The sequence below is a fragment of the Halichoerus grypus genome, chromosome 7, assembly GCF_964656455.1.
Source record: "Halichoerus grypus chromosome 7, mHalGry1.hap1.1, whole genome shotgun sequence".
NCBI lineage: Eukaryota > Metazoa > Chordata > Mammalia > Carnivora > Phocidae > Halichoerus > Halichoerus grypus.
This window is the reverse complement of record NC_135718.1, coordinates 15,374,027-15,400,348: the sequence shown is the minus strand read 5'-3', so window position 1 is coordinate 15,400,348 and position 26,322 is coordinate 15,374,027. Positions and strand designations below refer to the sequence as shown.

General features: G+C 33.4%; 1 protein-coding gene across 5 annotated transcripts in view; it reads left to right on the top strand.

Moving 5' to 3' along the window:
* ATRNL1 (attractin like 1) overlaps positions 1–26,322 on the top strand; it is an 839,881-nt gene that overhangs the window by 249,333 nt on the left and 564,226 nt on the right. For all 5 annotated transcript variants that reach the window (XM_078077077.1, XM_078077076.1, XM_078077079.1 and 2 more), the window contains exon 19: positions 10,659–10,796. In XM_078077077.1, coding sequence (XP_077933203.1) covers positions 10,659–10,796 — 138 coding nt within the window. The remainder of the gene's footprint in view (positions 1–10,658; positions 10,797–26,322) is intronic.

The window sequence follows — 26,322 nt, the reverse complement described above, 5'->3', positions numbered from 1 at the left end:
AATAATGCTGCTGTGAACATTTTCATATATACATGTTTTAATTTTTTTGGTATATATGTAGGAGAGGAATTTTTAGTCATATAATAAATCTGTATTTAAGCTTTTAAGGAATTACCAGGCTGTTTTCTAGAGATACTGTACCGTTTTTTTTTTTACAGTACCACCAGCAATATTTGAGGGTACTATTTATTCTGTCCTCACCAAAACTAGTTTTTATCCATTATTTTGATTATTACTATCCAAGTGGATATTAAGTGGTAGCTCATTGTGGGTTTGATTTGCATTTCCCTTATGACTAATGATGCCCTTTTCATGTGCTTATTAGCCACTCATAAATCTTCTTTGGAAAATGCCTACTCAAATCCTTTGCCCATTTTCATTTTTTAAATTATAGTAATTTAAGTGTTACTTATGTATGTATGTATTATGATAATAGATCCTTATCAGAGATATGATTCTTAAATATTTTCTCCTATTCTGTGAGATGTCTTTTCACTTTCTTGATGGTTTTTTTTTTTTCTTTTTTGAGGAACAGAGGTTTTTTATTTTGATGATGTCCAATATATCTGTTTTTTTCTATTGGTTGCTTTTGCTTTTGGTGTCATATCTAAGAAACTATTGTCTAATTCAAAATCATGAAGGTTTACACTTACATTTTCTTCTAACATTTTTATAATTTAGCTCTTACATTTAGATCTTTGATCCATTTGGATTATTTTTTTATATATGGTATGAGGTACAGGTCCAAATTTGATCTTTCACATGTTGATATCAAGTTATCCCAACACCATTTGTTGAGAAGACTATTCTTTCCCTTTTTAATAGTTTTGGCACCCTTGTTGAAAATCAGTTAACTATAGATGTATGGGATTATTTCTGAACCTAATGCTATTTTATTGATCTATATGTCTCTCCTTATGCTAATACTACACTGGTTTGATTGCTGTAACTTTGTAGTAGATCTTGAAATTGGGAAGTGTCAGCAACACCCTAACTTTTTCTTTTTTCAGGATTGTTTTGGCTAGTTGGGATTCTTTGTTACTTCTTATGAATTTTAGAATATGCTTGTCTGTTCCTATAAAAAAGTCTTTCAGAATTTAATAGATACTGCATTTAATTCGCAGATCAGTTGGAATGAATTGCTATCTTAATATTAAGTCTAAAAATCTGTGAATAGAGGAAGTCTTTCAACTAATTTGTTTCAACAATGTTTTGTAGTTTTCAAAGTACAAGTCTTAACATTTCTTTGGTTAAATATACTCCCAAGTATTTTATTTTTTCTAATGCTACTGTCGATGGAGTTGTTTTCCTTTTCTTTTTTTTTTTTAATTATGTTCAATTAGTCAACATTTTCTTAATTTTATTTTCAAATTGTTCTTTGTAAGTATATAGAAAGTCAATGAAACTGATTTCTCTATAATTGATCTTTTATTCTACAATATTATCAAACTCATTTAGCTCAAATAATTTTTTTTTGTGGATTCCATAGTTTTCTGTGTGTAAGATCATCATGTCACCTGCAAATTGATTTAGTTTTAAACATTCTTTTAAAAATCTGGATGCCTTTCATTTCTTTTTCTGCCTAATTGCCCTATCCAGAACCTCCAGGACATGTTTGTCTTCTTCCTGATCTTAAAAGGAAAGCTTGCAATCTTTTGCCATTAAACATGATGTTAGTTTTGTATGTTTCATATGCCCTTTATCAGGTAGAGGCAATTCCCTTTTCTTCCTAGTTTGTTGAGTATTTTCCAAGTACTGAGAAGATCATGTTGTTTTTTTCCCCTCTTTCTCGATCTACTTGATTGTTTTATATGTGTTTAAACAATCTTGAATTCCTGGGATAAATTCTGCTTTGTCATGATATATAATCCTTTTCCTATGCTAGTGGATTCAGTTTGCTACTATTTTTTTGAGGATTTTACACCTATAAACCTAAGTGATATTGGACTGTCATCTTTTTTTCTTTTTTTTTAGATTTTATTTATTTATTTGACAGAGAGAGAGAGAGACAGCGAGAGAGGGAACACAAGCAGGGGGAGTCGGAGAGGGAGAAGCAGGCTCCCTGCTGAGCAGAGAGCCCGATGCAGGGCTCAATCCCAGGACCCTGGGATCATGACCTGAGCCAAAGGCAGATATTTAACGACTGAGCCACCCAGGTGCCCCTGGACTGGCATCTTTTTTTGTGATGACTTTGGTTTTTGTAGTCTAGAGTTGTGGTCTAACAGAATGAGTTAGGAAATTTTCCCTTTGCTTCTCTATTGTGGAAATCTTCTGAAATAATTAGTGTTGATTATTCCTTAACCATTTCATAGAATTCATGAGTAAAGCCAGTTGATCTTGGGCCATATTTTGCTGGTAATTTGTTGATTGTTAACTCTATTTATTTATTTATTTATTTATATTGAAGTGTAGTTGGCATACAATGTTACATTAACTTCAGGTGCACAATATCGTGACTTAACAACTCTTTACATTATGCTGTGTTCTCCAGAAGTGTAGCTACCATTTGTCACCATACAATGCTGCTGTTGTACCATTGACTATATTTTCTGTGCTGCACCTTTCATCCCCTTGACTTATTCATTCCCTGATTGGAACCCCATACCTCAATCTCTTTATTGTTAGACTTTATTCATATTTCCTGTTTCTTCTTTAGTCAGTTTGATTGTTAGTATCATTCCAAGAATTTGTTAATTTTATCTGAGTTATCTAATTTGTTGGGATACAGTTGTTCATAATGTTTTTTTATAATTCTTGTCTCCTACCTTTTGTCAGTAGTATGTCTCCTCTTCCATTCCCAATTTTAATGCCTTGTGTCTTTTCTCTTTTATTTCTTGGTCAGTCTAGCTGAAGTTTTGTCAGTTTTGTTGATCATTACAAGGAACAAACCTTTGGCTTTATTGATTTTCTTTATTGTTGTCTTTTTTTATTGAAGATTTTATTTATTTATTTGAGAGAGAGAGAAAGAGAGAGTGAGCACGAGTTGGGGAAGGGGCAGAGGGAGAAGGTGAGGGAGAAACACACTCCCTGCTGAGCAGGGAGCCTGACGTGGGGCTCCATCCCAGGACCCCGGGATCATGACCTGAGCCAAAGGCAGACACTTAATGGACTGAACCACCCCGGCTCCCCTATTGTTTTCTTACTCTGTATTTCATTTATTTCCCCTCTAATCTTTATGATTTCCTTTCTTTTGCTTGCTTTGGGTTTAGATTGCTGTTTATTTTTTACTTTGTTACGGTGAAAATTTAGGTTGATTTGAGGCTTTTTTTCTTTTTTAAGGTAGGCTTTTATAGCTATAAATTTCTTTTTGAGCAGTGTTTTTGCAGCATCCTTTAGGTTTGGGTATGTTATGTTTTCATTTTCATTCACCTGAAAATAATTTTTAATTTCCTTATGGTTTGATCTTTGACCCATTGGTTATTTAAGAATGTGTTACTTAATTTCACATATTCATGATTTTCTTAGACTTTATTCTGTAATTGATTTTCAATTTCATTTTATTGTGTTCAGAGAACATACTTTAAATGACTTCAGTTCTTTTATTATGTTTTTATTTTTTTAAAGAATGTATTTATTTATATTAGAGAGAGAAAAGGGGAGGAGAGGCAGAGGGAGAAAGAGAGAATCCCAAGCTGGCTCCACACTGAGTGTGGAGCCTGACTGGGGGCTTGATCCCATGATCCTGAGATCATGACCTAAGCTGAAACCAAGGGTTGGTCGCTTAACCATCTGAGCCACGCAGGTGTCCTGACTACAGTTCTTTTAAATTTTTTGAGGTCTGTTTTATGACCTAGTATGTAGTGTATCGTGGAGAATGTTTTAGATGCTCTTTAGACGAATGTATATTCTGCTGCTGTTGTGTGGATTCTTCTATTTATGTTTGTTTGGTCTAGTTGATTTATACTGTTCAAGTCTTCTCTTCCCTGCCAATCTTCTTTCTAGTTGTTATATTCATTGTCGAAAGTATTAAAGCCTCCAACTATTACTGTTGAATTGTGTATTTTAATTTCTGTCAGTGTTTCTTCATGCATTTTGAGGATCTGTTAGTAGGTGCATGTATATTTACACTTTTTATGTGTTCTTCATGGATTGTCCTTTATTGTTACAAAAGGTCCCTCTTTATCTCTATTCTTCTAAAATTTTTGGAAGTCTATCTGAAATTTGTAGAGCTATTGCAACTTTCTAATGGTTGCTGTTTGTATATCTTTTTTCATTCACTTACTTTCAATATATTTGCATCTTTAGGTGTGTCTCCTATACAAAGTACATAATTAGATCTTAATTTTAATTCAGTCTGTCAATCTCTGCCTTTTGATTGAATTGTTTACTACATTCACATTTAATGTTATTATTTATATAATTGGGTTTATGTATGCTACTATATTTTTACCCCTATATGTCTCATGATTTTTTTGTTCCTTTATTTATTTATTGGTAAGTGAATATTTTCTAATGTAGCATTTAAATTTATTTAATGATTTTCCACTATATTTTTGAGTTATTTCCTTAGTGATTGCTCCAGTGTTTGCCATATACAACTTAGCCTATTAACATGTGCTTCAGATTCATAATAACTTAATTTCAACGAGATGAAATAATGTTACTCACATAGGTCTATTCCTTTTCTTTTTTAGAATTGTTATATCGATTACTTCTATATATGTTGCAAACCCAACAATACATTCTTACAGTTAATACTTTATAATATTTTGTCTTTTAAAGAATCTGAGAGAAGGAAGGAGGGCAAGTATATATTTATAGCTTTCATTATATTAATTTTTATATTTACCAATTATGGTTTTTTCATTCATTCCTGTGCATTCAAGTTACCATCTGTTAATACCATGTCATGTCTGTTGCCCAATACGGATTTTGTTCCACCCACTTCCTTGGTGCTGTTATTGGGAAATATATTTTTATGTTATAAGCCCAACAATATCATTATATATGTCTTTTAAAATATAATTTAAAAATTAGGTAACAGAAGAAAGGAGAAAAAATATATCCTTTTATTGTTTTTTGTAATGGCATAATTACAGTTACCAGTGCTCTTTATCATATTGTGTGGAATTGAATTACTATTTGGGGTCATGTAGTTTCCCACTGAAGAACTTCCTATAGTATTCCTTATAAGGTAAATCTTCTAGCAACAAATCTTGTCAATTTTTGTTTATCTGTGAATGTCTTTATAAATTCATTTAAACTTTTTGAAAGTAGCTTTTCTGTATATGAAATTTTTGGTTGACAGTTTTTCTTTGACAACTTTAGATATATTATCCAGTGCCTACTGGCCTCCACTGCTCCTGATTAAAGGTCATTTGTTAATCTTATTGGGCTTCTTTGTAAGTGAGAAGTCATATTTTCTCTTGCTGCTTTCAAGATTTCCTCCTTGTTTTTGATTTCTATCTTTTTTATTATACTGTGTCTGTCAATCTCTTCATGTTTTTTGTACTTAGAGTTATGCTTCTTGAATGTGTAGATAACATTTTTATCAAATTAGGGAAGTTTTCAGAATTATTTCTTCAAGTAAATTTTAGCCTCCTCTCTCTCTCTCTCTCATCCTTTCAACACTCCCATTACACGTTGGCTTGAGTACTTGATGGTTTCCCACATTTATCTGAGGTTTTGTTCACTTTTCTCCATTCTTTTTTCTCTCTGTATGGACATAGTTTCTGTTGACCTATTAATTCTTTCTTCTGCCAGTAGTAATCTACTGTTGAGTCCCTCTAGTGTATTTTTTATTTTAGTTATTAAATTATTCTACTCATTAATTTTCATTCACTTTTTAAAAATTTGTTTTTATGGTTGTTCTCTATTTGGTCAGATATTGTCATACCTACTTTTACTTCTTTAAGCATAGTTTTATTTTTTCTGTCTTTAATTATTTTGAATATTTTCATTGTCTTCTAGTCGTCCTGTGAGTCCAGCTCTTGGTCTATCAATTCTCATTTTTATTATCTCTCTCTTTATTCTGAGTCTTCTTTTTGATGCTTTGTAAATTTTCTTTTTGAGGTTTAACTCTGTAAGTGTTTTTGTTTGTTTGCTTGCCCCCCATCTTCCTGCAAGTCAGAGGTTTGCAAAGCAAGGCCTGAAGGCCGGACCTGGTCCCTTGCCTATTTTTGTAGATTAAGTTTTACTGGAATGCAGATATGCTCAACTGTTCATGTATTATGTATGGTTGCTTTTGCACTATAATGCACTATAATATAGGCAGAGGTGAATAATTGTGGTAGAAGTTATATCATCAGCAAAGCCTAAAATACTTACCATCTAGCCCTTTACAGAGAAAAATTTTTTTTTCTCAGTGTATATTCTGTGTTGTATTTGTATGATCTGAGTTTTTAGAAGTATTTCAAGGGGCCATTTACATCTGATTTTGCAAGGTGTGTATGAGGCTTTTCTTGATTACAGAACAGATTTTACGTTAATGTTTGATGTTGGAGTTTCTCTACCATGTGGACAATGTGAATTTCACCCAACATATATGTCTGGCATAGGCTATAAGTTCTCACAAGTGACTTTTTTTCTTTCATACACCTACCACAGTGTCCTTAAGGTTCGTTTCAGCTACTTTGGGCTTGTGATGTGCTTTAGTACCTTTTTTCTCCCCCACAGATAGGGGCTGCAATTGAAGGCTTCAGGCATTATAAATATGGTTCAGTTTAGCTCTCTTCCTTGAGGATGCCAGAGATCATATCACCTGGCCATGCTGGGTTTTCAAATCCATGTCTCTTTATTCTTGCTTGTTTATCCTATGTATAGTGAAATTCTGTTACTACCTCAAAATTCTCTTTAACATTCTTGTTTTGAATCCCAGTTCTGATTTTTAGCATCTGATAATCCCTTTTGTTTTAAGATAGGGTATGTGTTAAAAAATGTTTTGAGTAAATTTTCTGTATATACTTTTTTTGAGTTTTATTGAGGATGTTAAGCAGATATTTTTAAATGTTTTACATCTGTTTTAGAGAGCACATATTTTTCAAAACTATGTACTTTATTTGCATATCAAATGCTGAGTTTTCCATAATGCTTGCTTGCTTGCTTTCTTTCTTTCTTTTCTTTCTTTCTTTCTTTCTTTCTTTTTCTTTCTTTCTTTCTTTTTTTTTTAATTTTTTTTTTTAATCTGTTTGTGTATCCAGAGATAAAGAACCATCTGGGCTGGTTTTAAAATTTAGACAAAACAGTATGGATAGCTTCTCTTTAGCTTTATTCATGTTCCTCAGCCAGGTTGTTATTAGAACCTTTCAAGTAACAATGTATCCTGGAAGAACTGTTAGATGCAAGCTTCTGTTACTCATTGCTCCAGCACCCTGATGCTAGTAGGAATAAAACATAATCATAGGCTTATTGTGTATCCTTTTCTTGTCTGTGTTTGCTACAGCCATTATGCCTGGGTTCCACTTTCTGTAACATGCTTTCTCTTTTGCCATTATTACCATGCTAGTTACAAGCTATGACAGTGACCACCCCCCTCTTCTTTTTTCCCTCGGAAATTCTGTCTGCAGTTAGGTCTAAATTGTACCAGCTTTTTGTGTGGTATATTCATTACCCCAAACATTTGACTTTCCTGTATCACACTTTCCATGAGCTGTATGGCATCATGCCAATAATATGCTTCATGATTGCCCTATGGCTCAGAACTGCCTTCTGAACTTCTCATTTTCAGGAAGAGACAGTGAGTGGAATTACACCAGGGATCCTCTTTTAATTTCCAGAGATATTGTAGTTTACTACTTTCTTTAATTTGTGTCATTGTCACCATACCCAAATTCCTGTAGTTGCTGGCAAGTTTCCTTCTTATTTTAGTGGTGAGCTAACGGGAGGATGTTAGATGTGATTGCTTCTTATTCAGAAGTTAAAGCATTTGTTTTTATGATGAAAATATATCGCCAGGAGGTTCATAAAATACATATAGTAACCCATTTGTTATTTTAATTTTTTCAGGTAATGCTTTACATGTAGTGGGCACTCAATAAATTTTGTTTTTACCTGACTGAATTAATTAGTGGTGTCACATAATAAAATTTCTATGAAACAGTAACTTACACTTTTAAACAAATGTTAAAAAATTAAAGTTCTTAACATTATTATTTCTTATTATGGAAGCAATATGAATTTATTATAGAAAATTGATGATGCAAAAAATCTTACTAAACTAAGATAACCTATATTAACTTTTCCATAGGCATACTTAAACATTTTGTTTTTTTAAACTTTGTTATTTTTATTTTTTATTTAGATTCAATTAATTAACATATAATGTATTATTTGTTTCAGGAGTACAGGTCTGTGATTCATTAGTCTTATATAATATCCAGTGCTCATTACAGCACATACCCTCCCCAATGTCCATCACCCAGTAAACCCATCCCCCCATGCCCTCCCCTCCAGTAACCCTCAGTTTGTTTCCTAAGATTAAGAGTCTCTTATGGTTTGTCTCCTTATTTTTATTTTTTTTAAATTAATTTGTTTATTTTAGAGAGAGAGAGAGAGCCCTTGAGAGAGCGAACAGGGGGAGGGGTAAAGGGTGAGGGAAGGAGAGGGAGAGAAGGAGACTCCCGCTGAGCATGGAGCCTGCTGCTGGGCTAGAGCTCACGATTTTGAGATCATGACCTGAGCTGAAATCAAGTCAGTAGGATGTTTAACCAACTGAGCCACCAAGGCATCCCATACTTACACATTTTAAAACAAAATTGTCATTCTAAATGTAATGTTTTGTATCTTGATTTCACTTAAATTATTGTGAACATGTTTCCTTGTTCTAAATTTCCTCATTGTTTCATAATGTAATATAAAATGTGAAAACTATGTTATAATTTTCCTCAGTTTTATAAAGAGGATGATGGAGATTATTTAGCATTTTCCCATGATGACTTTATGTTATTTCTGTACTGTCTTACAGTAGAGTTATGGCTCTGAAAATTTCTATAAGGTATAGGTGTTTAGTTTTTACTGTTCTTGCCTGTGTATTTCTTTACCCTTTGATGTTAGCTCTTGTGGATGAACCTATGTTACTCTCTTAGGATTTCCCTCTCACTTTCAAATTTTCTACATACAAGAGGTATGGTATTTAATGTCTGTCTTTTGATTCATACTTTCTGATTGTGTGTTTGTTTCTGCCATTGATTAGCTGTGTGACTTTGGGTGGTTGCTTAACCCAGGCTTCCTTATCTTAGAAACGGTCCCCGGTGTAGTGCCTTCCATATAGAATCATTGTGAGGATTAAATGATGTAATTTAGGTATACCACCTGGTATACTATCTGGCAATAGAGTGGTATTTATATATTCTAAGACTGATACAAAATGTACTCTAACCAATCAGAAGAGATGCTGGCCACAAACAATTGGAATTGACTGAATATTGGCTTCCCTGGCTAGAGTAAGAGAAAGCTCAATTAAATGCTATCTTAGTTGTAATAGTGATGAAAATGATTATGAGGGTGGCAATGATGATGGTGTTTGGGGAAGCAGTTATGAAACTAAGTCATTATGCTCCAAATAGGACGAAAGGCATGAGCTTTCATATATGAACTTTATCTCTCATCTGAAATGCTGCTGTAAAATTAATACCAGAACTTATTAAATCTTATATTACACATAAAACACATAAAAAAGTCTCATGCTTTAAATGTGATTCTGTTTAGTTCACATTCAAATAGAATTTTGATTAAGCTTTGAAGCTTTTCTTATCCAAAGAAAATAAGACGATAATTTGCTTTTATGCAAATTAATTTAAAAGTGCTATTTTTGTTAATCATACACGGAGCTTTTTGAAGGACCTGTAGCCACACAGTTTTCTATATTTATTGATCCTTTGTTATTATGTGTAAATATAATTAAGATGCATTTTAACATTCTTTACCAAAGCTATATTATTCATTCTTGTGTTTGTATAACTTCTAGACAAAATATTCACTTGAATCTTTAAGGAACGTGCTAAGTATTCCTTTTTGGGGTGCCAGGGTGGTTCAGTCACTTAAGTGTCTGACTCTTGATTTTATCTCGGGTCATGATGTCAAGGTCGTGAGATGGGGCCCCTTATTGGGCTCTGTGCTGGGCATGGAGCCTGCTTAAGATTCTCTCTTTCCCTCTCCCTCTGCCCCTCACCCCTGCTCATGTGCACTCTCTCTCTCCCACTCTCTCTCAAAAAAAATAAGTATTCCCTTTTTAGCTGTAACTGTTATGTTTTACTTTATCTCTTTCCCCTACATTTTATAGAACATATGACAAAATTTCAACACAATTTATTATATATATTGTCCTGCATTAATATTTTGAGCCACATATATTTTACATAAAAAAATAAAACTTGGGAAATGTTTGGACTTTGCTACCATTCAAATTTGTAAAATAAATTCTTTGTCTTTTTTTTTGTGTGTGTGTGTTTTTTTTTAAGATTTTATTTATTTGACAGAGAGAGACACAGTGAGAGAGGGAACACAAGCGAGGGGAGTGGAAGAGGGAGAAGCAGGCTTCCCGCCAAGCAGGGAGCCCGATGTGGGGCTCGATCCCAGGACCCTGGGACCATGACCTGAGCCGAAGGCAGATGCTTAACAACTGAGCCACCCAGGCGCCCCAATAAATTCTTTGTCTTGATAGCTATTATAGTTGCTGTGGTTTTGTAGGTATTTATAATATTTTTTACTCTTTTCTTTAGCTTGCCAGTGTAATGGACATAGCACTTGCATCAATAATAACGTGTGTGAACAGTGTAAAAATCTTACCACAGGAAAGCAGTGTCAAGACTGCATGCCAGGTTATTACGGGGATCCGACTAATGGAGGACAGTGCACAGGTAAGTATTTTTTCTTTTACTTCAGTGTATTTTTACCACAAAAAAGAAAATTGAGAAAGATACAACTCTTGTGGAAAATATATTTTATAAAAGAAAATTTTTTCCATTAGGTTTTTTTTTAAAGATTTTATTTATTTGACAGAGAGAGCATGAGCAGGGAGAGGATCAGAGGGAGAGGGAGAAGCAGGCTCCCTGCTCAGCAGGGAGCCCGATGCGGGGCTCGATCCCAGGACCCTGGGATCCTGACCTGAGCTGAAGGCAGACGCTTAACCGACTGAGCCACCCAGGTGCCCTCCATTAAGTTTCAGTATTTTTAGAAGGTAATATTTATTCATTAGGGGCAATATGAACTATAACAATTCTCTGATATACTTTAAAAAGTTTTTTTCTTATTTCAAAATGAATACATGGAAAATTAGCAAATGCAGATATATTAAAAATCGCCTATAGTCTCACTATTCAAAAAATTCACTGCTGATTGTTTTTTAATAATAATAAGTTACTGTTTTGAGTTCAGATATGAGAAATAATTAATGGTTTTGTGTATGCCTTACATCAGATAAGCTTTTTTGGGTTTGGAATCAATCCTGGGCTGAAATCCCCCCGCCACTGTTCACATGTGTGACCATAACCACTCAACTTCTCAGTGCCGCATTGTTCTCATATGTAAAAGGGAGATGATAAAGATCAAATGAGATCATATATATAGAGGCACACATAAGGGAATTGAAGTACATTAAAAGAGCATTTAAAGTGCTATTCTCATCACATTTTTTTGTTCACTAAACTCTACTTTTCTCTATCTTCCTCTCTATCCTCCTGCTTTTGTACCTCAACTTTTTAGAGAATTTTTACTTTTTAGAGAATTTTTAGGTTTTCCTTTTTTTTATTATTATTTTTTATTATGTTATAAACTTCCTTTTAAATTGTAATTTTATAGTAATCCTTTTTTATCTCTAGGTTGGTCCTTGTCCCTATGTTTTAATCTTCTATTTCTACTTGGAGGTTGCCCATACAGCACCCACAGAAAAGCCTCTATTGTTGGTTAGGAAAAGATGAAGACTATTAAACAGGGAGCTGGCCCAGGGCCTGGCCTATCAAAGAATGTTAACACTGCTTACATATTGTGAATAATGCTGCTGTGAACCTTACTGTACAAATCTTTGTTTGAATACTGATTTTCAGTTCTTTTGTGCATAAACTAGGAGAGGGATTGTGGTAATTCTACGTTTAGCTTTTTGAGGAATTGCCAAATTGTTCAAGTTCTTTTCCATAGTGGCTGCCTCATTCTACATTCCCACCAGAAATGTAGAGGATTCCAATTTCTCCACATCCTTGCCAACACTTGCTGTATTCCATTTTTAAAAAACTTTAATCATCCTAGTGGATATGAAATGATAACCCATTGTGGTTTTGATTTGCATTTCCCTAATGACTAGTGATGTTAACTGTCTTTTCATGTGGTTGTTGGCCATTGTATATTTTCTTTGGAAAATATCTGTTGAAGTCCTTTGCCCATTTTAGAACAATTTATTATTTTTTTAATTGTGGTAAAATATACATAACATAAAATTTACCATTTTTACCATGTTTTTGTGTATAGCACAAAGGCATTAAGTACATTTACTTTGTTGTGAAATCATCATTACCATCCATCTCCAGAACTCTTCTCATCTTGCAAAACTGAAACTCTGTACCCATTAAATAATAATTCTCCATTACCCTTACTCCAGCTCCTGGCAACCACCATTTTATTTTCTGTCACTATGAATATGATTTCTCTAGATAGCCTGAAATATGTGGAATTGTACAGTATTTGTCCTTTAATGACTGGCTTATTTCTCTTAGTGTAATTGTCTTCAAGTTTCTTTCATGTTGTAGCATGTGTCAGGTTGTCCTTCCTTTTAAAGGCCAAATAATATTCTGTTGTATGTGTATGTTATTGTATGTGTATATGCATACACATACATTATCCATTCATCCATTAATGGACCCCTGAGTTGCTTCCATCTATTGGTATTGTGAGTAATGCTGCGATGAACGTGGGCGTGCTATATTTGTTCAGGTTCCTGTGTCTTTTCATGTGTTTATTGGCCATTTGTACATCTTTGGAGAAATGTCTATTAAGTCCTTTGCCCATTTTTTATTTGGGTTGTTTGATGTTGTCATTGAACTGTAAGGGTTCTTTATGTATTCCAGATATGAAGCCCTTATCAGATATATATTTTGCAAATATTTTCTCCCATTCTGTAGGCTACCTTTTCACTTTCTTTATCATGTCCTTTGAAACACAAAAGTTTCCAATTTTGATGAAGTCCAGTTTATTTATTTATTTTTTTGTTGCTTGTGTTTTTGGTGCATATCTAAGAATCCACTGCCAAATGCAATGTCATGAGGATTACCAAAGTATTAATTTTTTGCCAATATAGGCAAAAGGAACATTTGAATAACTATCTTAGCTACAAAATGTTTTAAATTAGAATGGTAAGTTTTATCACTCCAATAGGCATAAGTGCTTTTAGAAATATGTTCCCCTTTGGGGATGATACTTCTCTGCTAGGTTTAAGACTAAGTTCAGTTATTCCATATTCATTTTTGTTGCTGACATTACACATCTGGCAAGCTGAGGCATAATGCAATGGAAAATTAAAGGGGATGAAAGATAAATGCTTATCTTATTCACTACTGCACATTCTCTGGTAGTTTATGGAGCTTTAAATAATTCCTTATAGTTTCCTTGTTTCCTAAAGTTGGCAAGATATTATTTTGCTGTCTCTGACTTCTCTATGGTGATGTAATATATGAAAGTCATTTTTATTTCTTAGGGCCACATTAGCTATCTAACTAAATCAACAGTATGTCACATTTGGTGAATTATTTTTAATGCAGCTGTGGCTAAAATCAATTTATAAAAAATGAGAAGTATAAATTTACTGCTGTTTCTTTATTTTTAGTTCACCTTATTGAGAAAAGTTCATTTTTCATTAGTATATGCATTTATTAAAATTCAGAGTCTGTTGATAGTAAGGGAAAGAAGGAAGTAGATTTATATTTGAATGGTGAGGCTTTAGAGGTCCTGCAGATTCAGAGATTATTTTTTAAATTCAGTCTACTAAAGTCAATTTAACATTGTTGTCGATATTAATAAATGTACTTGTAGATTTTCCTCAGATTGTTTTTAGACTATGGCATATTCATAGCTATTCTTTTATTACAATTAACTATTAAAAGTGGGTTATTAGTAACTGTCAGGGGTGCCTGGGTCCCTCAGTCAGTTAAGCAACTGACCCTTGATTTCGGCTCAGGTCATGATCTCAGGGTGGTGAGATTGAGCCCTGTGTTGGGCTCTGCACTCATCACGGAGTCTGCTTGAGATTCTCTCTCTCTCCCTTTCCCTCTGACCGTTCCCCTGCTCTCTCTCTCCCTCTCTCTCTCTCCAATAAATAAATAAATAAATACCTGTCAGAATGGCTAAAATTAACAACACACGTAACCACAGATGTTGGCAAGGATGCCAAGAAAGGGGAACTCTCTTACGTTGTTGGTGGGTACGCAAACTGGTGCAGCCACTCTGGAAAACAGCATGTAAGTTCCTCACAAAGTTAAAAATAGAACTATCCTATGATCCAGCGATTACACTACTGGGTATTTACCCAAAGGATACAAAAATACTGAATTGAAGGGGCACAGGCACCCTGATGTTTATAGCAACGTTATCAACAATAGCTAAATTATGGAAAGAGCTCAAGTGTCTTCAACTGATGGAAATGGATAAAGATGATGTGACATATGTATATAGACAATGTAATATTATTTAGCCATAAAAAAGAATGAAATCTTGCCATATGCAAGGATGTGGATGGAGCTGGATTGTATTATGCTAAGTGAAATAAGTCAGCCAGAGAATGACAAATTCCATATGATTTCACTCATATGTGGAATTTAAGAAATGAAACAGATGTACATAGAGAAAAAAAGAAAAGAGAGAGGGAAATTCCCATAAAGAGACTCTTAACTATAGAGAACAAACTGAGGGTTGCTATAGGGGAGATGGGTGGGGGAATAGGTTAAATGGGTGATGGGTATTAAGGAGGGCACTTGTGATGAGCATTGGGTATTATATTTGAGTGATGAATCAATAATTCTACTCCTGAAACTAATATTATACTGTATATTAACTAACTGGAGTTTAAATAAAAACTTGGAACAAACTTTTTAAAAAGTGGTTTATTATTAAAATTATTTTATTTCTCATTGATGTCCAAGAAGATTCTTTGATACAAATTTGCCCTGGAGCTGCTATCTATTTATTATCTATCTATCTATCTATCTATCATCTATCTATCATCTATCTATCATCTATCAGTCATCTTTGTAGCTATGGAAGAATATAACATTGTAAACAGCTTGGGTCCATATCCAGGCAATGCCACTGTGACCTTGGGTAATTTTTTAACCTTATTGTCTCAGTTTCCTCACTTAAAAATTATGTGACTAATTTAATTTATTGTGAGGCTTAAATGAGGTACTTTACATAAGAAATAATATGTGTTTCTGGCAAATGTTAACTCTAGAATGCTATTATTGCCATTATTGCTATTATTTTTATTATTACAATCTGTAACATCAGTAGACTTAAGTATGTTAATAAAAATGTGTGATTTAGACTTTGTAACAGTATTGTTTTTGTCATATAATCTCCAGTTTGACTTATAAATTTTAGTAAAAGAAAATAAGTGAAAGTTTCATTGACTAGAACGTCTCACTCAACAGTCTATACACTGCATTACTTTGCAATGAAGGATTATCCTCGAATTCACAAACAATTATTGAGTGCTAACTATATGCAAAAGACTGTGCTAGGGCTTGATTTCTCTACATTGTAAGGGTGCTATAATAGCGTTATGAAGAGGTTGAATGATAGAACCAGGGACAAATAGATTAATTCTGATGGAACGATCTGGGTAGGCCCTTTGGAGTTAAGTTCAATTTATAAGTTACAATTTTATAAGATTATCATTAATTGCATGCTTTATATTATACCTTGTTCTAAATGTAAGACAACTAAGCTGTAATGCTATTAATCCCCAAAATGTTTAAAAATACTTATATGTACTTGTTTTATTTGATTATTCATAAAAAGATGTACTATAAGAACAAAAAAAACTCTCCAAATCATGAAATATAGGCATTTTAAAAACTGCAGTCATATATGACCAATAGCTTTCTTCATCTAGGTCTTAACTCTTTTTGATTATTTTATTGCAAGATGTTTAATGGGTGAGTTGGTATTACCAATAAGATTTTTTTCTTTAACTTTGCATTCATAATTGGTTTTAGCAAAGTCTAATTTTGTATTTATTAAGTTATATCTTTTAGTTCATTTTCTTGTTCTTTTTCTAGGTTTTTGAATACTATACTCATCTGATTTTTTTCTTTCTACATTTTTAAATTTTAGTTTTTAGTTTTAATAGTGATAAAGAAACTTACTCTTTTCTAGTTTGGGGAAAAAAGAGTTCTTCCAACAAATGACAGTTCTAGTTTTGCCTTTGTTTCATATAAGCAAAACTTACTTATTATTTTTTTTTTTTAAAGATTTTATTTATTTATTTGACAGAGAGATAGACAGAAGAGCACAAGCAGAGGGAGTGGCAGAGGGAGAGGGAGAAGCAGGCTCTGCACTGAGCAGGGAACCCGATGCGGGACTCGATCCCAGGACCCTGAGATCATGACCTGAGCCGAAGGCAGCTGCTTAACCATCTGAGCCACCCAGGCGCCCCAAAACTTACTTATTTTTAAAATTTTTTGGTATATTGTGGATATCTACCCATAGCTGACTTTTACAGAAGTATTTAATACTTTAATAAATACATTGGGCTATGACACAACTATTCTCAGAGACAAGAGGGTAGTAAAAGGAATATGAATGAACTCTTCTTTCTCTCTACTAGGATTTTAAACCCGTCTCACAAAAATAAATAAATAAATAAACAAACAAACCCTTCTCACATATTAGAGATGTTTATAGAGGCTGAAAGTTTATAACCAAATGAACTGAGTATTTCTTGAAATAAGTGTAAGAAATTTAATTCTCTCAAACTGGGAACATTGACCTGAATAATCTAAAACTGCAGATGAATGAAAATCACTTGACATGGAAATCTTATTTCTATTAATTATTTTGACACAACAAAGTTAAAAGTTTGTATTTTCTTGGTATACATGATTTTCCTGTGTGGCAGAGAAAGGCCAACCTGAGACTTTAAATATCCCAAAGAGGGGCGCCTGGGTGGCTCAGTCATTAAGCGTCTGCCTTTGGCTCAGGTCATGATCCCAGGGTCCTGGGATCGAGCCCCACATCGAGCCCCACATTGGGCTCCCTGCTCAGCGGGAAGCCTGCTTCTTCCTCTCCCACTCCCCCTGCTTGTGTTCCCTCTCTCGCTGTGTCTCTCTCTGTCAAATAAATAAAGAAAAATCTTAAAAAAAATTAAAAAAAAAATCCCAAAGAGAGGCCATTACATGAATAATTATATAATTATATGTAGATATTTAGCATATGGCATGGGCATGAAGTTATACTTTGATTAAAGATTTGCTTCAGAATAACATTTTAAAAAAAATTTAAATACATTAAGAAAACCAAAAAAGGCTTTTTTAAATCATTCAGAGCTGCCTGTTTAAACTGAAGGATTTAAAAAAATCTTTATTTTATAGCTTCTATTTATCTTCTCTCTGTACTAATTATTTTGAAATACTTTGTTTTTCTGGGAGATGTGTTCCTCTAACTTCAAGTACTTATAGCCCTAAGCTTTCTTTATCCCATCTTTTTGAGTTCTCTTCATCCCTTTTATCCTCATAAAAGGAATCAAAACGACAAGAAGAACTGAGACTATGGAAGGTATTTGGACCTGATATTAAGTCAAGTGATTTCAGAATGACCTTGATTGTGGTTAGTAGAAGGTGCAGTTTTTACTAGTTTCTTGTATTAGATGCCTTTTCAGAAAGATGTCTGTGGGCTGAGCCTCATGAAACTGCTAGAGACATAGTCACTGAACTTTTGAGTGTTGGGGAACTTTGCTTGGCTTACTTCCGCATTTTTTTTTTTTTTTAAAGATTTTCTTTATTTATTTGACAGAAGAGACACAGCGAGAGAGGGAACACAAGCAGGGGGAGTGGGAGAGGGAGAAGCAGGCTTCCCGCTGAGCAGGGAGCCCCATGTGGGGCTCGATCCCACGACCCTGGGACCATGACCTGAGCCAAAGGCAGACGCCCAACGACTGAGCCACACAGGTGCCGCCTTCCGCACCTTTATTATACCTGCCCCTTTTCCTCAAGATCTCTCTCCCTGTTTTTTTTTTTTTTTTTTTAAAGATTTTATTTTTTTTACAGAGAGAGAGACAGTGAGAGAGGGAACACAAGCAAGGGGGAGTGGGAGAGGGAGAAGCAGGCTTCCCGCCGAGCAGGGAGCCCGATGCGGGGCTCGATGCCAGGACCCTGGGATCACGACCTGAGCGGAAGGCAGACACTTAACTGAGCCATCCAGGCGCCCCTCTCTCCCTGTTTTTCATTTGCACAAACTTTTACTTTCCACCCATCCTAACTTTAAATCTTCATTTCAACTTTTGGCATTTGGTTAGTGTTATTTAAGGTCCTAGACCTGATGCTACAGGTTATTTCCACCTCTGGTTTGCATGTTTTTGACAATGAAGTGTGTCACTTGCATGCTTTCTTTTCATTAATAAGTTCACTAATATATCTCATGGAATTAAAAAAATACTTAATGGTTTTAAATCTACAGTATAATACATATGTTTTGGGGACGAGATAGAAGCCATTATTTTATCGTAAGTGTTTAATATTTCTCTTTAATTTCATTTGATGTGATGCCTAGTCCCCTTATCATGTATTGCTTAAGGTTTTGTGTTATAAGGATCTGGCATTATCTGGTTGTTTAAAAAGTGATGTAAGATAGTATAATTTAATTTAACAATAAAAAGGCTTTTATACAAACCTACAAAAGTTAAGCTTTTGACAACTAAAAGGTAAATTTAAAATGGGTCATATTTCTCATATTCTCAAGCACAAAACATTTATTTTGTATACTCCAGAGAATTAGAGGTTAATCTAAGAAATTCTAAGCATTTATATGGTTTTAGTCTGATTTTATAGATTTTTTAAAGAGTAAAATTAAGCTAAATGCCAATTTGGATACATACTTTTTCATTGCTCAGATAATGCACAAAAACTAATTAGTGATGGTGGACAAGTTAATTATATATTAGAAATGCCTAGAGCAGGTGTAGGAAAGCATCAGCATAAATATTTTCTGTAAATATTTCATAAACATATTAAAATCCTTCTTAATATATTATCACCAAGAAACACCTTTCCTCTCAAAGATCCATTTTTATATACCATGGGATATGAATGCAAATACTTGCTTTTCTTTTAATCACAAATAATTTTATCTATACCTTTCATCTTGCTTTTTCTCTGTGGGTCCATCTACTGATTTTATAAGAATAATCTATATTTTTAGGCTTTAAAGGAAGTATATAAATATTTAATTGTGTATTTATTTTAATAAGCAATTTTAACTTGTTTTTTGACTTCCTGTATTGTTCATATTGATTAGTTCAAAAACTGAATTCAGCGACTTTATTATTTAAAAATATTCTCCTTTTCACCCCATCTTAGTTAATGATAATACCAGTTAAGCTCCCATGATCCTTCTTCTTAATCTCAGGAAACAAACTGAGGGTTGCTGGAGTGGTGGAGGGTGGGAGGGATGGGGTGACTGGGTGATAGACATTGGGGAGGGTATGTGCTATGGTGAGTGCTGTGAATTGTGTAAGACTGTTGAATCACAGACCTGTACCTCTGAAACAAATAATACATTATATGTTAAAAAAAAGAAGAAGAAGAACATAGCAGGAAGGGAAAAATGAAGGGGGAGAAATCGGAGGGGGAGATGAACCATGAGAGACTGTGGACTCTGAGAAACAAACGGAGGGTTCTAGAGGGGAGGGGGGTGGGGGGATGGGCTAGCCTGGTGATGGGTATTAAAGAGGGCACGTTCTGCATGGAGCACTGGGTGTTATACGCAAACAATGAATCATGGAACACTACATCAAAAACTAATGATGTGATATATGGTGATTAACATAATATAATAAAATAAAAAAAAAGCAAAAAAAAAGCTCCCATGATTCTTCTCTTCTTTTGCTGTTGGATGTTACAGGTTAGCTGAAATGGAATAGCTTCTTATTAAATATTTGTTGAATGAATGAATGAATACCCTCCCTACAATCTCTATACCCTCCATACAGTGTCTCCATTTGTTATCTACCTTTTTATTCCCTTTATAGGAAGAGAAATAATTAATGTTTTCTTGAGATATGGAACTGTTTACTTGACATATTGCTAACAACATCCCTTCTACTCAAAATGGAAAAAACAAAACCCTTAACACATAGGGAAAAAGAGAACACCTCAAAGTTGTTAAACATAATGTTGTTATTGACTTACAAGTCAAAAACATAAACATGTATTTTATTTATTTTTTTAGGTGTATAAATGTTTAATCTTTTCAGAATTGAAAAGGTCTATTTAATTTTTTTTGTTTTGACATAATTTAATACAGAAAAGTTGCAAGTAAATACACAGAGTTCCTTCAAGTCTCCTCTCTGTCTTGCTGTTTCAGTTAAACATTGCAGACTTGATGGGCCTTTATCCCTTAAATACTTTAGTGATATTTTCTAAAAACTGTGAATTTTCTTAATTACATTACAGTTACAGAAATCAGGAAATGAACCTTGGTGCATATTGTTATTAAATATAGACCTTATTTAGATTTTACTAATAGTCCCAGCGTTGTTCTTTAGAGAAAAGAAAATCCAAGATGACTGGTTGCATTCATTTTTATGTCTCTTTAGCCTTCTTGAATCTGGAACATTTCTTGAGTCTTTTTTTTAATAAGTGACATTGACATTGTTTAGGATTATAGCCCATTTTTTTGTGTGTGTATAGCATGTTATTTGTATGAAATATGTCTTTGTTTGACATTTCTTCATGATTATATTCTGATTGCATACTTTTGGCAGGAATACCACTGAAGTTATGCTAAATTCTTCTCACCATATCATGAGCCACATGCTATCATCCTTCCATTAATGGTAATGTTCAATAGGGACATTCGGATAAAGTATTGTCTGCCAGATTTCTTCACTCTAAAGTTACTATATTATCCTCTAATGAAAAAAATATCTTTTAGGAGATATTTTGAGACTGTGAGTATTACGTTAGTTCTTAAACTTTTACCTACTAATTTTATGATTTTTACCAAATGGTGATTTTCTATCATTCTTTCTATACTAATTATTTTGGCTTTCTTTTACAATGAAAAGCTTTCTCTTCTCTAGTTTGTGTATCTTATTTATGTATTTATTTATGTATCTGTGTATCTGTCTGTCTATCTTTGTATCATCTGTCTATCCATCCATTTTTCATATATCTACCTATATACTCTTTATCATTCTTTGAGCATTTTCTTGTATTTTTGCCACCATCTTGTACTTTTCCTGCCCAGACTGGAAGCTGGCATTTCTTAAGCAGCCTTGGTTCCTTTAGTGGGCTCTTTGCTACAAAGACAATTTTATTTCTAGATCATCTCAACAGACAGAACTGGAGAATAAATATCTGTGTACACATATGCTTACTTGTCTACCCATAGACACATATATTCTTATACATGTACGTAACTACACACATTGATACACATTCCTACATCTACCTATATTTTATACTAAAATCCATGAGTTTAGGGGCATCTGGGTGGCTCAGTCAGTTACGAGTCCAACTTTTGGTTTCGGCTCAGGTCATGATCTTGGGGTAGTGAGATTAAGCCCCACCTCGGGCTCTGTGCTCAGCTCAGAATCTGCTTGGGATTCTTTCCACCTCCCTCTCTCTCCCCCTCTGCTCTTCCCCATGTTTGCACTCTTTCTCCAAAATAAAATAAATAAAATCTTTAAAAAAAAATCCATGAGTTTACACTAATACCTCATTTTCTGTCCCTTACTACAGGGTTCATTCTATTCTTCCTATTGTCCAAATTTTTAAGCTGACTTTCATTATCCACAATATATATTTTTAAATTTCCTCAATCTTAAAATGCACAGAAAGTAGTTTTGGAATTGCTAAACCATACCTCTGTGAAAAGGAAGTCTACTAATTAGAGTTTAACATTTATTTATTTATTTTGTCTTCAGTATGAGGACATATAGTCTGTAACTGTGTTTCAAAAGTACTTGTGTTCATTCTTTTTCCCTCCTCAGTGTGGTTGTTAGTCATTTGAGTAGGGGCCATTCATTTATTTCTGTGTTTAGTCAGCTTTAGGGCCACCTGCACCCCACCAGTATTGTTGATGTAATTTTCTTTTTTGAGTACGTGAAATGTTAACACGGTCCTCAAAGTCACGAATGTACAAAAAGTCAATTTCCCCCTATTCTTTTCATGACATTCTCACTCATGCCCTGTAAGTAACCTATTTCAAACCAGTCTCTGGTTTATTCTCCCTATGTTATTTTTAAAAATTAAATATGCAGAAACATGCATATTTTCTCAATTTTTTACAACATGTTCTGTTGTACTGGTTTTTTTGTCATTTAATAATATAACTTGGAAATCATTCCACATTACAGAGATCTTCCTCATTGTTTTTATACCTACCTAGTACTACATTATGAAGATATACTATAGTTTATTCAACTATTCTCCAACTATGAATATTTAGGTGAATTCCAATAATTTCAAATATCAGTAGTGGTGTAGTGGAAACTTTTGTGTGCATATATATATCTGTACTGTAAGGGGTGTATCTTCAAGATAAATTCCAAGAATGGAGCATGTGGGGTTAAGAGATAAACACATACATTGTATTGCTAGTAATGATTGTACCAGTCTGTACTCCTACTAGCAGTGTATGAGAGAGTATCTGTTTCCATATAGCTTTGTGAACAGAAAATATTTTTATACTTTTTAACTTTTGTCTGACAGATGAAAATTTTAATTTTTAGTTCTCTTATGTGTGAAATTAATCTTATCTTCATACATTTAAGGACCATTTTTATATTTTATGTGAATTGTCTGTTTATGTTTTTTGCTCAATTTTCTGTTGAGATATTTTTATCCTCTTAATTTAATGAGAGTTCTTTACTTATTAGGAATATTATCCATCTGTTGAACAGTTTTCTCCAATATGTGTCCTTTGGCATTGCTTATGGTGATTTTTTGTTTGTTTGTTTTTGCCATGTTGAAGTCTTTATATTTTAATCTCATCAAAATTATCACTCTCGAGTTAGAATACTTTTTCTTACATCCAAGTTATCCAAGTTACCTATGAAATTCTTCTGTTACTTGTGTGGTTTTACTTTTTTACACTTAGATCACTAAGCTTTTGGAGTTTAATTTTGTGTATGGTGTGAGGTATAGGTCTAAATTTACCTTTTTCACCAGTTGTCCTATTGACATTTATTTTAAAATATTCATTTTGATCCCTGATTTAATATACAAGCTTTTTATATTCTAAAGTTTCGTATGTATTTGGTTCTATTTTTGGATTTTCTATTCTACTCTGCTGATCTGTTTGTCTCTTGATGTGCCAGTATTGCAGTGTTTTTATTGTAGAGGACTTATAAATGTTTTAATGTCTAGTAGGCTGGTTCTTTTTTTTTTTAAGCTTTTCTTTTTTAGTGTTTTCCTGGCTTTTCTTGCATGTTTATCTTTTTATATGATGACTGTTATCAATTTATCAAATCCCATAAAAAAGTTGGTATTTTTTTTTCATTTCTTTGAAGTTGTTCCTCTGTCAAATGGGTATGTGTGGCAAAAGATTAAAGAAGTAATGTGTATGAAAATACTTCAGAAATAGTACAGTCATATATAGATATAAAATATTGTTATTGTTATTATGTTACAAAATATGTTTTATATTTTTAACATAATACTCAACATTTTTTCAGATTCTTTGATTCATCATCTAATATCTATTCAAGGCAATCTTTTAAAGTAACCTCATTGAAAACAATACAGATTCGTTTTGGTACAATAAAAATTCAGTCAGTTGGAATTTAAGAATTTGAACTTGAGGCAAGTGGTAATCTTTGTGAATAGCTTCTAATAATGTGTCATTCTTAAATGTCTCATTTATAGCCCAGGATCTTAATATTTTGTTCTATTTTTTTAGATGAATGAAAACCAGACTAAATAAAGTATAAGAGGTCAATTTTAAAGGTTTTAAATACTTTTAATGGTAGTTATTAGCAGCAGTCAAGAAATCTACCCAGCTAGAGTAAGAAAATAAAATATGACTAAAGGTTTATTCTTTAATCAAAGATAATGAAACAAGATTAAAATTACTCTTTTATAAAAGTAAACAGAATATTAAGAATACAATTCTAGAAGTTGAGTTAAAATTTATTTTGGTGAAATTTTTAATATTTGAATGTTTTTGCTTAACCCTGTTCTGTTAGGAAAAAAAAAAACTAACTTGTTTTAAATATGGTTTCAGTTTTTAAAATTAAATCAGAATGGAAAACTGACAAATTATGTGATTCCAGGCTTTGTGATTATAGATCAGGGATTGGCATGCTTTTTTTCCTTTAAAGGGTTAAATAGTAAATTGTGTTTTTTGTGGGCCACTTATGGTTGCTGCCTCTGCCTCATCTGCCTCCTTCTCCTTCCCTCCTTTATCTCCACCTTTACCTCCTTCTCTTTCTTCACAATCCTTTAAAAATGTAAAAACCATTCTTAGCTTATGGGTTGTACAAAAATAGGAAATGGGCCAGATTTGGACCCAGGGATATAGTTAGAATAGATGGTTAGAGTTTCTTCTTTCAATTTTTGAATATGTTGGACAGCTTTGGAATATAAAATATAAATATTACAGCCCTCTTGGCACTTTATGACTTTCTAACCTTTACTGAAATCCTTGAAACAGTGCCATTTGCTTGAAGGTTCCAGTTACTTAAGTTCTAGATTCTTATTTGCCACTTTTTTTTTTTTTTAAGATTTATTTATTTATTTCAGAGAGAGAGCACACAAGCAGGGAGAGGCGTGGAGGGGCGGAGGGAGAGGGAGAGAGAATCCTCAAGCAGACTCCCTGCTGAGCACGGAGTCTGTCGAAGGGGCTCCATCCCACGACCCTGAGATCATGACCTGAGTTGAAATCAAGAGTTGGATGCTCAACTGACTGAGCCACCCAGGCGCTCCTTGTTTGCCATCTTAATTACAGTTCTAGAGCAGTGCCTTACACCCCAGACCATTTAGTAAATACTGGATATATGGCTGAATAACTGAGTTTTACTAGTCACTCTTCATTTAGGCAAGTACAGGTGTCAAATATCCTGACTAAAAGTAATCTCTGTATGTCCGATTGATGGCCTATTTTTAATTACGAGAACTATCACTTTTTCAGTAGAAAAAAAAATCACAGTCTCTCAACAACAGGTCCATAGCAATAGTTGTAATTTTTGCATTTTTAATGAGAAAATTCAGATTGGTAAGATATTGTTGGTATCAACATTTCATGTTTATATAAAAAAGAAACTGCTGTATTCAGTTTTCCCTTTTCATAAACCACACATTGATGAAAATTTGGGCTTAGAGTTGTAAATAAAAATGTAAGTTTGAAGAATAGAATTTTAGATCAGCTATTTGAACATTTGCCTTTGGTCAGAATTCTTATTCCTTTGAAATATAATGTATAGCAGATCTACTAAATATTAAGTATAATATGCTAGAAGTATACAAAGCATATTAAATCGACATGATTTCCTAACCTCCAGAAATTATTGTTATAGGTATTCAACAGATAGCAAGGATGTAGCAATGAAAGGGACTTTGGCACATAAACTGACTTAGAAACAAGTGCTGCCAATCATGCCTACTTTTTGGTTTCATGTTTCTAGGTATATTCTTCATGTACAACTTGTTAGAATAACCCTTATAGCATCTTTTTTTTTTCCTATCCTTATTGTTCAGTCTTGGTTATAAGTTGATATTGCAACTTTATACTGTAGGGGAACAGAAATAACATGTGACCACATAGTGTCCCTTTAGTGTATGTCTAGGCTATAAAATCATCATCATATAAAATTTGCCAAACAAGAGGCCACTGTATGATGATTTCATAGGTGCTTATTCAGCATAAAAAGATAACCTCAAATGCTGACAACAGAATAATTTCAACACTGTCATGAAGTTTAAATTTTAAACAATTGAATTTAAAATACATTTGTGACATTTTAGCTTGAAGTATAGAACCACAAGGGAATTCTTCCAAAATGAGCTCACATTAAAAGGTATTTTAACACAATTTTTTTTTTTGTCTCAGGAATTATTAAAGCTACTATACAATGATAATTCTTTTAAGAAACTCTGCAAACATAACTCTTATTCAGTTCTGCCATAAAGGGTAAATAAAAGGTTTATCTAAGTTTTAAAATATTAATGTGCATCATTATTTTTA